Source organism: Somniosus microcephalus, unplaced genomic scaffold, assembly GCF_052327205.1.
Source record: "Somniosus microcephalus isolate GS21.2 unplaced genomic scaffold, FLI_Smic_1.0 unresolved_chr2, whole genome shotgun sequence".
Lineage (NCBI taxonomy): Eukaryota > Metazoa > Chordata > Chondrichthyes > Squaliformes > Somniosidae > Somniosus > Somniosus microcephalus.
Window position 1 is genome coordinate 91,056,876 of NW_028225180.1, and position 13,912 is coordinate 91,070,787.

Sequence of the window (13,912 nt, forward strand, 5' to 3'; positions counted from 1 at the left end):
GGAGGAACTACTTCACTCAGAGGGTGGTAGGTCCATGGAATATGCTGCCCCAAAAAGCTGTCGAAGCTACATCATTACATAAATTTAAAACAGAAATAGACAGTTTCCTAGTAGAAAAGGGAATTAAGGGTTACGGGGAGCGGGCAGGAATTTGGACTTGAGTCTAGGTTCGGATAGGTCATGGCCCTGTGGGTAGCGGAGCGGGCCCAGGGGCCGTGTAGCCTGATCCTGCTCCTGTTTTTCGTGTGTCTAATGCTGTTAGATTCAGGAGATAGTCCTGTCATAGTGGATTGGCGGTTAGGATCAGATCAGCCATGATCTTACTGAATGGCGGAGCAGGCTCGAGGGGCCGATTGGCCTACTCCTGCTCCTATTTCTTATGTTCTTATGTAACCACTCCCTGTGGTAGTGAGTTCCACATTCTCACCACTCTCTGGGTATTAGGTTAGCCATCCGCCAGTCCTCTGGCACTACACCTTTTTCTAACGAATTATTAAGTGTGTGTAGTAAAGCCTCTGCTATCTCTTCCCTAGATTCTTTTAAAATGCACGGATGCAATCCATCCGGACCAGGGGTTTTATCCTCTTTGAGTTTGATTAGTTTATTTAATATATCCCCTCTTTTTATTTTAAATGCACTTATCTCCTTACTAATCTCATCATCCAATGTCATGGCCACCTGTTCTATCTCCCTGGTAAATACTGAAGCAAAATAATTATTCAATATTTCTGCCATCTCCCTATCGTTACCTGTGGTATTATCCCGTCTATCCCTTAATGGCCCTATTCCCATCCCGACCTTCCTTTTTTATTAATGTGCCTGTAAAATATTTTACTATTGTGTTTTATGTTCCTTGATAAGATAATTTAATTTCATCATTCCTCTTTGCCTTTCTAATTGTTTTTTTGACTTCTCTCCTAATCTCTTTGTATTCTCCCTCATCATGCTCTCCCCTGCTGTCTCTGTACTTAATGTTTGCCTCTTTCCTTACGGCTTTATTCATCAATGGAGTCTCATTAGTGTTTAGTTTGTTTGTTCCTTTTAGCGGAATATATTTTCCTGGACTCTGTTGAACACCGTTTTAAATGTTTCCCATTGCTGTTCTACATCATTGTTTGCCAATATTGTTGCCCATTTTATTTTCCCAAGTTCTATTCTCAGCTCCTCAAAATCAGCTTTTCTCCAATCTATTACCCTGGTTTTCATCATACTTATGTCCTTCTCAATTATCATCTTAAATCGTATTATTTTAAGGTCACTATTGCCTAGATGTTCCCCTTCCTATACTTCTCTTATCTGCTCTGGTTCATTCCCCATTACTAGATCCAATTGCGAATCCTCCCTTGTTGGGCTTTTTACATATTGGGTTAGAAAGTAGTCCTGTACACATTGTAGGAACTCCATTCCCTTATCCCCTTTACCTACCTCTTCTGTCCCATTAATATCGGGGTAGTTGAAATCCCCCCTATGATTATTATTCTATGTTTTTTACTCATTTCCCTAATTTGTCCGCATATATCTTCCTCCACCTCCCACTATTAGGTGGTCTGTAGACTACACCTATTCGTGTGATTGATCCTTTATTATCTTTTATCTCTATCCGTATGGATTCTATTTCTGTCTTGCTGATAGCTGCGTCACTTTTTTCTGCCGCCATTATGTTATCCCTAATAAGTACAGCTACTCCACCTCCCCTTTCTCCCTCCCTATCTTTTCTAAATATGTTATACCCTGCAATGTTTAATTCCCAGTCCTGATTTTTCTAAGCCATGTCTCAGTAATCCCTACTATGTCTGGATCCTCGCAACGCACGATTGCGCCCAGCTCCTCTTTTATTACGGACACTGTGCGCATTGCTGTCCAGACAGTTTAACTCATTTTTAATAGGATTTCCTCTCACTTTATGTTTAACCATCTTTTTAGACTCCTGTTCTATAACTCCATTTATTCCCTTGCCATCAATGTCCTCCCTTACTTTATTCTTCCCTATGCTCTCTTTTCTTGTTTTGTTTATAATTAGGCTGGTTACGTTTCTTGTAGATCCCTGCCTCCATCTTACTAGTTTAAAGCCTTTGCCACCTCCCTATTTACCCTTTCCGCTAGGACACGTGTCCCATCCCGGTTCAGGTGGAGCCCGTCCCATCGGTACAGCTCCTTCCTGTCCCAGAACTGGTGCCAGTGTCCCATGAAAAGGAACCCCTCTTTCCCACACCAGCCCTTTAGCCACGTGTTAATTCTCCTGATCTGACTGCTTCTATGCCAATTTGCACGTGGCTCGGGTAATAATCGATTTTTACCCTCGAGGTCCTGCTTTTTAATTTAGAGCCGACTGCCTGATACTCTTTCAGCAGGACCTCCTCCCTGTGGACCACCTCCCTGTTGCTACCTATGTCGTTTGTTCCAACATGGATCACGACAACTGGATTTACCCCCTCCCTTTCCACATTCCTCTTCAGCCGCCCTGAGATATCCCTTATCCTGGCACCGGGTAGTCAACGTGTCCTTTGGGATTCTCGTTCTTGGCTGCAGAGGACGCTATCTATCCCCCCAATTATAGAGTCCCCCATCACTACCACATTTCTGTTCTGCTCTTCCCTCCCCTCCCTTGGACAGCCTTCTGAGCCACGGTGCCTTGGTCTGCATTGCGGCTGTCTTTCTCCTTGTCCTCACAGGTAGCGAGTACATCGGACCTGTTGGACAGGACCAGTGCCTGCGGGAACAACTTCTCAACCTCTCCTAAATACCCGTCTCCCTAGCAGTCACACTCTCCCCTTCCTGAACCTGCGCTTTCCTCTGGGGTGTGACTGCATCCTGGATAAAGCTGTCCGGAAATTCCTCCCCCATCCCTTATGTATCGGAGTGTCTCCAACTCACGCCCCAGCTCAGTGACTCTGAGCCGGAGAGATTCGAGATGGAGACATCTCCTGCAGACGCGTTCGCTCGGGACAGTCTCGCTATCCACAAACTCCCACATTCCCTCCCACAAATCCGGCTCCGACACCCCTCCTCGGTCCGTCCCACTAAAAGGCATGTTTAAAAAAAGTGGGCCTAAGGTGAGGGGAGATGAGATTTCCCCATGAGGTTTACCCTCATTCCAACGAGACGGCGCTGGGCGAGTCCCACCAAGCCTCTTTCGCTTGGGGGGATCCCAAGTGTGCAATTTCTTCCGCGTGCTTGAGTTAGGCTCGAATAAACCGCGCGCTGCAATCCGAGCAGTTATGGCCTGGGTTGGGGTCTCAGCAAAAGTTTGCCGGGTCAATGGGAGGACATCAGTTTGCGGGGGGCTCAAACACCAAGGAGCAGACCAGCTGTTCTCCTCTGTACTGCTTCTAGAGTTTGGATTCTACCCTTAGGTCACCGCCACCAGGACTGCCCGCTGCAGCCAGTTCCTCCCTGACCAGAGCACAGCTCGGCCTCAGCAAGGTTTCGGGGGGGGGGGGGGGGAATTGAACTTGTGAGTACACCCGCACATCCTGGTCAGTTTGTTCGCGCTGCCTCACGCACAGACCTGGGCACAGAGAACGATGAACCAACTTCACACTCCAAGCTGCCCAGCCTTTTAAAAAATAAACATGTGTCATTGTTTGCTCGCATTTCTTCAGGCCGGCATCTCTTTCATTGAGAGAGAGAGAGAACGCGCGCGAGCGCGAGAGACAGCGCGCGAGCGAGAGACAGGCAGAGAGAGACAGTTATGGGCAGCCGCTGTCCAAATCTCTGCCAATGACCATTGGCTGGCAGCTCGGAATTGAGACACAGGCCAAGCGGGACACCCCCCCTGTCCGAGTTCCTTCTCCCTGCAAGGTAATGCCAGACTTTCCGCTTGGTACTTTCCACTCTTGGCACAGAACGTGAATGCAGGTGGGGTGGGGAACCTCCCCCTCCCCCCCCATACTCTGTGACTCTGAACACTTGCCTTGCAGCCCCCAGCGCTGCCGGATATTCTGCCTTACTGCTGTTAGAACACTACAAGGAATGGGTGAATCAGACTGCACTGAAACCTGCTAATGTTAAACCGCTATTGATTTGTCCTTGCATTGTGGCAATAGTAACCTTTAGCTTGTGTCTGTTAAGTGAGGAAGTACAAGTCAATTTAGATGCAGTGAACAGTTCACAGAAATCACAGAAACCCCACAGTGCAGATAGAGGCCATTTCGGCCCATCGAGCCTGCACCGACACATATCCCACCCGATCCCCGTAACCCCTACACCAACACATATCCCACCCTATCCCTGTAACCCCACGTATTTAATCCCCCTAACACTAAGGGTCAATTTATCATAGCCAATCAACCTAACCCGCACATCTTTGGACTGTGGGAGGAAACCGAGCACCCGGAGAAAACCCACGCAAATGCGGGGAGAATGTGCAAACTCCACACAGACAGTCACCCGAAGCCGGATTCGAACCCGGGTCCCTGGCGCTGTGAGGCAACAGTACTAACCACTATGCCACCGTGCTGACCGTAAAGCAATGGCCAGTTTAGTCACTTCAGTAAAACCCAATTAAAAGACACTGCAGCGCACAGTGATATTTCAGAGAGCTTTAATCAGTTGTTAAGTTCTGCAGAAGGAAACATCTACAATTACAGCCTCCTGTTTAGAAGCAGGTGCGAAATGGTAGAGATTTATAATTAGAGGAATAGCAATTATATGTAACTAGAGTGAAACCATCACTAAAATAACCCCGGTGTCCTGGGGCCAATATTTATCCCTCAACCAACATCACTAAAACAGATCATCCGGTCATTATCACAGTGCTGTCTGTGGGAGCTTGCTGTGCACAAAATTGGCTGCTGCGTTTCCTACATTACAACAGTGACCACACTTCAAACAAAAAGTATTTTGTTGGCTGTGAAGCACTTTGGTGCGTGCTGAGGTGGTGAAAGGCGGGGGAGAAACGCGAGTCTTTCTTTACAACAAAGTCAGGGAGCTGTACCGGTCTACGGAAAAATAACTCAATTAAAATTGATGAGTTATTGATGAGGGACAAGCTCATTAAAATTCTCCAGATATCGAGCTGTATTAGGTAGTGCAGAGCGGTGCCCAGCGTCACGAGGAAGGGAGGAGCAGGAGTGGGTTTTGGTAGAGATACGTTGGATTGGTATAATCCCAAGATCTGAGCTCAGAACTGTGAAAGGTTCGAGATCCTGCGACTAAACACGCCAGGTTTGTCCCAAGTACTGCAAACTTAACAGATCGACGTTCAATGATTACGAACACTGTCTGATTTGAGGGGTTGACACACCTAGCGTCCCACTCTCCAACAATACCACACAGCGACAACATTTAATCAGGTCGGACAGGGAGTTGAGCCCACGGTGACTCCAACTCGCACCCTGACCTCTACGGGGCTCGCCTGCGAGCGCTTCGCGAGTAGTCGGCGCAAGTTTGCAACTTACCTTCGACCCCGTTTTGTTTGTTGAAGGCGCGTTTCCCCAGCAGGGACAGCGGGCCACGATTGATATTTAGGAGGTTTCCTTTCAGAATCCTAGGCTTCACTGGACCACGGGCAGCTGCAAATCAAGCACACTCAGCGTGAGATACAAGAAAGGAGGAACATCCCTGCGTCGATGCATGCCTCCGATAAATTACTGCGGTTATGTGCGCACACCTCGCAGCTGTTCTCTGTACAAATGAATGACCATTTAACAATGATTACTTTTGGGCAGCTTTGGTTGAGGGACAGGACACTGGGAGAACACCAATGAAATAATGCCATGGGGTTATTTACAGCGTTCACCTCCACCACAGGAAGGAGCTCGCTTTAATCAGACATACAATGATACAGCACAGGAGGCGGCCATTCGGCCCATGCAGGACTCCCTCAGTACTGCCCCTCCGACAGTGCGGCGCTCCCTCAGTACTGCGCTCCCTCAGTACTGCCCCTCCGACAGTGCGGCGCTCCCTCAGTACTGCCCCTCCGACAGTGCGGCGCTCCCTCAGTACTGCCCCTCCGACAGTGCGGCGCTCCCTCAGTACTGCCCCTCCGACAGTGCGGCGCTCCCTCAGTACTGCCTCTCCGACAGTGCAGCGCTCCCTCGGTACTATCCCTCCTACAGTTCGGCGCTCCCTCAGTACTATCCCTCCTACAGTGCGGCGCTCCCTCAGTACTGCCCCTCCGACAGTGCGGCGCTCCCTCGGTACTATCCCTCCTACAGTGCGGCGCTCCCTCAGTACTGCCCCTCCGACAGTGCGGCGCTCCCTCAGTACTGCCCCTCCGACAGTGCGGCGCTCCCTCAGTACTGCCCCTCCGACAGTGCGGCGCTCCCTCAGTATTGTGCTGGAGTAGAACTCCACGTACTAAATTAACTCTTTGCAAATAACTTTTAAATAAACAGAGCGGTGGTTCTTCCTCCTTAAACGTCAATCCAAGCTTCCCCTCTTCCAATGGATGTTAAACCGACTCCACAATTCAGTACAGAATCCGCATTTTATATCCCGGTAAGTTATTACTGGTATTTTCTGGATTTTGAATGTCTGACCATTCATATATAGAAACAAACCATTAGTCTTAATACAAATCTAAAGCCATCAGTATTGTTTAAGTTTAAATTATACCTCTCACCAACATGTAACGGATGAAATTTGCAATACTACTGGCAAAGGATTGGTACAGAGTCTGAGCTTCATTCCCAAATTACTTATGTACGATGACGGGACTTAAAGGGATAGCGACCGAACCCAAAAAAGTACTTCATGTTACTGTCACAGCCAACACCTCCGACGATGCACTGAAACGGCGGCCTGGATTGCCATCAAACACCAGAACTGGGCTCGAGCCCACAAACCCCGGCTCCGGGACAAGGAATGTCACCAGGCGCGCTGTCCCGGCGTGGTGAGAGGACGAGATAATAAAAAAAAGGGACAAGGGAATTCTTAAACCCGCGCCTCAGAATTTTCTTTGCAACTTACCCAACTCTCCCAACTCCTTCATGATATTGGCTAACGTTGGCCGTGGGGCTGGCCGGACCCGGAGCGGTTTCGTTGCTGCTTTCGGAAGCCTGACAGCACCTGTGGGGGGACGGGGGGAGAGAAACAGAAGCGAGGGTTAAATCTCAGCAATGGTTGGAGGGGGTCAGAACTGAATCACGGCTTTTAAAGTCAATAGACCTTTGTTAGGTATAGAAACATAGAAGATAGGAGCAGGAGTCGGCCATTCGGCCCCTCGAGCCTGCTCCGCCATTCAATGAGATCATGGCTGATCATCCAAGTTCAGTACCCTGTCCCTGCCTTCTCCCCAAACCCCTTGATCCCTTTAGCCTTAAGAAATATATCCAACTCCTTCTTGAATATATTTAATGAATTGGCCTCCACTGCCTTCTGTGGTAGAGAATTCCACAGGGTCACCACTCTCTGGGTGAAGAAATTCCTCCTCATCTCTGTCCTAAATGGCTTACCCCTTATCCTTAGACTGTGACCCCTGGTTCCGGACTCCCCCGCCACCGGGAACATCCTTCCTGCATCTAGTCTGTCTAGTCCTGTTAGAATTTTATAAGTTTTGATGAGATCCCCTCTCATTCTTCTAAACTCCAGCGAGTATAAGCCCAATCGACCCAATCTCTCCTCATACGTCACTCAAGGCACATGGAGCAAAGGCGGCTCAATGGAGTTGAGGTGGTCAGCCGTGATCAAATCGAATGGTGGAACAGGCTCGAGGGGCTGAATGGCCTCCTCCTGTTCCTGTTCCCCCAGTACCCTAAAATATCCTAACCCTCCCATGAAAGCTCGTGATTATAGTCCGTCCCATCCCAACTCTCTCACCAAAGCTTGTCCCTCCAATATCCTAACCCTCCCATGAAAGCTGGTGATTATAGTCCGTTCACCCCCCCAATCCCAACTCTCTCACCAAAGCTTGTCCCTCCAATATCCTAACCCTCCCATGAAAGCTGGTGATTATAGTCCGTTCACCCCCCCAATCCCAACTCTCTCACCAAAGCTTGTCCCTCCAATATCCTAACCCTCCCATGAAAGCTGGTGATTATAGTCCGTTCACCCCCCCCAATCCCAACTCTCTCACCAAAGCTTGTCCCTCCAATATCCTAACCCTCCCATGAAAGCTGGTGATTATAGTCCGTCCCACCCCCGCCCCATCCCAACTCTCTCACCAAAGCTTGTCCCTCCGATATCCTAACCCTCCCATGAAGGCTGGTGATTTGTGAAAGGGCAGGCGAGTGCGACGAGCTGAAGTGCTCTTGTTTGAACTGTAACTATTCTATGACTCTGGCCCCCCAACTCTCCCGACAAAGCTCCTGCATCAGGGCGAACCGCCTTACGGCAGGGTACACCGGGGGAGGGAGGGAGGGCGCGGGCACTTTTTAAAAATTAGTTTATGTGATGTGGGCGTCGCTGGCAAGGCCGGCATTTATTGCCCATCCCTAACGTTAAGTCAAATCAATCATTTTTCATTCAAGGCTCTTTTACAGAAGGGGTTAAATTATGCCATGCACAGGAATAAAGATTCCCTTTAAACAGACATCCCTATTAAGTATGTGTTCCCATTAACAAGATGCCCATTAAGAGGCGAACTGCTAACAGGCACGCACTAAGTTCAAGCTTCTAAGCGAAGGGTAAGATGGTCAAATCACCTCCCATTCCTCCAAGAGTTAACCTCCCAAACTACCTCAAACTCAAGAAGTATATCTGACAAAGAATAAACTGCTCAATGAATAGAAATCTTAAAAATAATTCACATTTATATAGCGCTTCATTACGTGTTGTACCACCTCGGAATGCTTCACACAGTGAATTATCTTTGGCTGAGTATTGACGGTCATTCGTGTGATCGCAGAATTTCTGTATTGTGACTTCAGATAGACAGGGTAACGTTTTAAAATGAAGTTAGTTAGCTGTGACCGAGGCAATGGTTTTGCTCCAAGGAGTAGCTAATACACAAACCGGTCGAGAGAGATCCGTACTTGTGATTAGCAGACAGAGTGTCAGGAATGATAATATCCCCAGCTGCCTGACGATCGGGAAATTACCCTGCAATTTTCAAACCTGCCTTCTTGGGGTTCAACAACAACAACCTGGATTTATACAGCGCCTTTCACTGAGTAAAATGTCCCAGGGCGCTTCACAGGAGCATTATCAGACACCGAGCCACAGAAGGCGATATTAGGACAGGCTTGGTCAAAGAGGTCAGTTTTAAGGAGCGTCTTAAAGGTGGAGAGAGGCGGAGAGGTTTAGGGAGGGAATTCCAGAGCTTAGGGCCCAGGCGGCTGAAGGCACGGCCGCCAATGGTGGAGCGATGGAAATCGGGGGATGCTCAAGAGGCCAGAATTGGAGGAGCGCAGAGATCTCGGAGGGTTGTAGGGGCTGGAGGAGGTTACAGAGACAGGGAGGGTTGTAGGAGGTTACAGAGATAGGGAGGGTTGTAGGGCTGGAGGAGGTTACAGAGATAGGGTGGGTTGTAGGGGCTGGAGGAGGTTACAGAGATAGGGAGGGTTGTCGGGGCTGGAGGAGGTTACAGAGATAGGGAGGGGTATAGGGGCTGGAGGAGGTTACAGAGATAGGGAGGGGTGTAGGGGCTGGAGGAGGTTACAGAGATAGGGAGGGTTGTAGGAGGTTACAGAGATAGGGAGGGTTGTAGGGGCTGGAGGAGGTTACAGAGATAGGGAGGGGTATAGGGGCTGGAGGAGGTTACAGAGATAGTGAGAGTTGTAGGGGCTGGAGGAGGTTACAGAGATAGGGAGGGTTGTAGGGGCTGGAGGAGGTTACAGAGATAGGGAGGGTTGTAGGGCTGGAGGAGGTTACAGAGATAGGGAGGGTTGTAGGAGGTTACAGAGATAGGGTGGGTTGTAGGGCTGGAGGAGGTTACAGAGATAGGGAGGGTTGTAGGGGCTGGAGGAGGTTACAGAGATAGGGAGGGGTGTAGGGGCTGGAGGAGGTTACAGAGATAGGGAGGGTTGTAGGGGCTGGAGGAGGTTAGAGAGATAGGGAGGGTTGTAGGGGCTGGAGGAGATTACAGAGATAGGGAGGGTTGTAGGGGCTGGAGGAGGTTACAGAGATAGGGAGGGGTATAGGGGCTGGAGGAGGTTAAAGAGATAGGGAGGGTTGTAGGGGCTGGAGGAGGTTACAGAGATAGCGAGGGGGGTGAGGAGGCCATGGAGGGATTTGAAAACAAGGATGAGAGTTTTTAAAATTGAGGCATGGCTTCAAAGAAAAGACTGGAATATAACTGAGCCACAGTTGGATGGTGCTCTGTACTGCCTGCACCACGTAAGTTTTCATCAGGCACTCAGTTCGAGCTGCCAAAATAAATTATTAAAAATTCAGGTTATCTAACGACTTGAAACAGTTTGTGCATTGCGTAATTCACATACTGCACTGCTAATTCATGCTGTGAGATTCTGCATAATCACTTTACTTGCAGATAAATCGGAGCAGTGTTTTTAGCCTGAACACAACTGTCCAAAGGGGAGATAATTACTGCTCTTTCAGCACGAACAGCAACACGCAGTCGGCAGGCGTGTAAAAACCACCGTAAAAGGGCAGCAGCTGGTTTTGGGGGGGGTGGGGGGCATGCTGTCCCCATTTATACCAGGCAGAAGCAGCCCAGTTTATAGGAGACACCAGCCTGCTTGTGGAAACCGACTGTCTGAACAAAAACATGAATTAGAATTATTGCAGACAGCGCACGGTGTGAAGCTACGAGATGTTTAACTGCAGCGACGAGCCATTTGCTCAGACTGCACGGAATTTATTTTGCTTTACAATTTCAGCGGCGATCAGTCTTTGGAAGGCAGTCAAAATATAAAACAAAGTGGTTAATTCCTGCGCACTATTGACACCACAGACGCAACACTAATAGCAAGTTCATAACGGGGAGAATTTAGCACATTATTAACTCAGCCTTCACACAATACCAGCTTCACTGTAGAATGGATGTTTCAGCTACCTACATTTCCCTTCTCCAAACCAATATTCCCACCTGCCCCCCACCCTACTCTCCGTTTTTCACGGCTCCATTTCACGATAACGTCCCGGCAACTCGCTCCCCGGTGCCCCCGGCCTACGCCACTCTGGAGCCAGCTGCCACAAGGCCTTGGAGAGGGTGCAGGGGAGGTTTACTAGAATGGTACCAGGGATGAGGGACTTCAGTTAATGTGGAGAGACTGGAGAAGCTGGGATTGTTCTCCTTAGAGCAGAGAAGGTTAAGGTGAGATTTAATAGAGGTGTTCCAAATCATGTCGGGGTTTTGATGGAGTAAATAAGGAGAAAGTGTTTCCAGTGGCAGGAGGGTCGGTAACCAGAGGACACAGATTGAAGATAATCGGTAAAAGAACCAGAGGGGAGATGAGGAGAATGTTTTTCCGCAGCGAGTTGTTGTGGCCTGGAATGCGCTGCCTGAAAGGGCGGTGGAAGCAGATTCAATAGTAACTTTCAAAAGGGAATTGGAGAAATACTGGAAAAGGAAGAATGTGCAGGGCTGTGGGGAGAGAGCAGGGGGGAGTGGGACTAATTAGAGAGCTGTTCTGGTCTCTACGTCTACCCTATCGAACCCCTTCATAATTTTAAAGACCTCTATGAGGTCACCTGTCAGCCTTCCCTTTTCTAGAGTAAAGAGCCCCAGCCTGTTCAGCCTCGTTAAGTCACGACTGTGATCAATGGCGAGAGGTTTTGCAAAGGGGCATCATTTGTTTAAAGTGGGCGATGGGTGGTGCCCGCCCATGCCTCAAATGGAGAGACCCACTTACACTCTGTCTTGATGGCGCAGATGTTAACAGGGATATACGGGCGTCTCGCCGCCCTCCGCGGCCGCAGGATGTCCTCGCAGAGCCGCCGAGCGATGCGGGTCAGCTTGGTCGTCTGAAGGAGGAACGTCTGCCGGTTCTTGGCCAGGAGTTTGGAGCTGTTGTATGACAGCAAACCCTGAGGGTCCTGACGAGCGCATGGCCCCTTCGACCTGGGCTCCTAAAAACAAAAACAAAAAGCAGAGAATTTGAAAGGTTTTGATTCAGGAAAATTGCTTAAGAAAGAAAGACAGACTTGCATTTCTATAGCGCCTTTCACGACCACCGGATGACTGAAAGCATTTTACAGCCAATGAAGTACTTCTGAAATGTGGTCACTGTTGTAATGTAGGAAACGCAGCAGCCAATCTGCCCACAGCAAGCTCCCACAAACAGCAATGTGATAATGACCAGATCATCTGTTTTAGTGATGTTGGTTGAGGGATAAATATTAGCCCCAGGACACCGGGGAGAACTCCCCCTGCTCTTCTTCCAATAGTGGCCGTGGGATCTTTTACATCCACCTGAGAGCGCAGACGGGGCCTCGGTTTAACGTCTCATCCGAAAGACGGCATCTCCGACAGTGCGGCGCTCCCTCAGTACTGCCCCTCCAACAGTGCGGCGCTCCCTCAGTACCGCCCCTCCGACAGTGCAGAGCTCCCTCAGTACTGCCCCTCCGACAGTGCGGCGCTCCCTCAGTACTGCCCCTCCGACAGTGTGGCGCTCCCTCGGTACTGCCCCTCCGCAGTGCGGCGCTCCCTCAGTACTGCCCCTTCGACAGTGCGGCGCTCCCTCTGCATCACCCCTCCGACAGTGCGGCGCTCACTCAGTACTGCGACTCCGACAATGCGGCGCTCCCTCAGTACTACACCCCCGACAGTGCGGCGCTCCCTCAGTACTGCCCCCCCGACAGTGCGGCGCTCCCTCAGTACCGCCCCTCCGACAGTGCGATGCTCCCTCAGTACCGCCCCTCCGACAGTGCGGCGCTCCCTCAGTACTACACCCCCGACAGTGCGGCGCTCCCTCAGTACTACACCCCCGACAGTGCGGCGCTCCCTCAGTACTGCCCCTCCGACAGTGCGGCACTCCCTCAGTACTGCCCCTCCGACAGTGCGATGCTCCCTCAGTACCGCCCCTCCGACAGTGCGGCGCTCCCTCAGTACTGCCCCTCCGACAGTGCGGCGCTCCCTCAGTACTGCCCCCCCGACAGTACGGCGCTCCCTCAGTGCTGCCCCTCCGACAGTGCGGCGCTCCCTCAGTACTGCCCCTCCGACAGTGCGGCGCTCCCTCAGTACAGACCCTCCGACAGTGCGGCGCTCCCTCAGTACTGCCCCTCCGACAGTGCGGCGCTCCCTCAGTGCTGCCCCTCCGACAGTGCGGCGCTCCCTCAGTGCTGCCCCTCCGACAGTGCGGCGCTCCCTCAGTGCTGCCCCTCCGACAGTGCAGCACTCCCTCAGTACTGCCCCTCCGACAGTGCGGCGCTCCCTCAGTACTGCACTGGGAGTGTCAGCCTAGATTTTTCTGCTCAAGTTCCTGGAGTGGGACTTGAACCCACAACCTTCTGACTCAGAGGCGAGGGTGCTACCAACTGAGCCACTAGCTGACAAGACGATGACAAAAAAACCAAGGGAAAAAAAGTAGCTTAGTTGCGATCTTACCGAAGGAGGGCGTGCCTTGTCCCCGTCGAGGGCTGTTGGTGTCTTTAGACCACCGTACTTTTTCCAGTAGATCCAACAGGAAGCGCAAAGCCTACACTGCATGTTGGGAGGTCCCCAGGCATACCACTGTAGAGACTGTGTGGCTGGAGGAACAGGGCAGTTCAACAGGGGTTAGTACTTCGGCAACCAAGAAACCAATGGCTTTTGCCTTTCCCTTTCCTCCCCTGAAGGCACCCAACTTGCCGGGGTACAGTTCTCGGCCATCTTCCTAGGGTCGTTGTTTCCCCCTGGCTGGGGAGTCTAGAACCAGGGGGCACAGTCTCAGGATAAGGGGTCGGCCATTTAGGAGGAAATTTCTTCACTCAGAGGGCGGTGAATCTTTGGAATTCTCTACCCCAGAGGGCTGTGGAGGCTCAGTCGTTGAGTATATTCAAGGCTGATAGATTTTTGAACTCTAGGGGAATCAGGCGGGAATGTGGAGTTGAGGTCAAAGATCAGCCATGATCTTACTGAATGGCAAGG

The 13,912-nt window shown here is 50.5% G+C and overlaps 1 protein-coding gene across 1 annotated transcript in view; it reads right to left on the reverse strand.

The window, feature by feature from the left end:
• Nucleotides 1–13,912, reverse strand: part of mta2 (metastasis associated 1 family, member 2) — an 82,156-nt gene that overhangs the window by 14,968 nt on the left and 53,276 nt on the right. The window contains exons 5-8 of the mRNA XM_085975716.1: nucleotides 13,391–13,561; nucleotides 11,697–11,913; nucleotides 6,913–7,011; nucleotides 5,400–5,513 (exon numbers count right to left, since the gene is read on the reverse strand). Coding sequence (XP_085831842.1) covers nucleotides 5,400–5,513; nucleotides 6,913–7,011; nucleotides 11,697–11,913; nucleotides 13,391–13,561 — 601 coding nt within the window. The remainder of the gene's footprint in view (nucleotides 1–5,399; nucleotides 5,514–6,912; nucleotides 7,012–11,696; nucleotides 11,914–13,390; nucleotides 13,562–13,912) is intronic.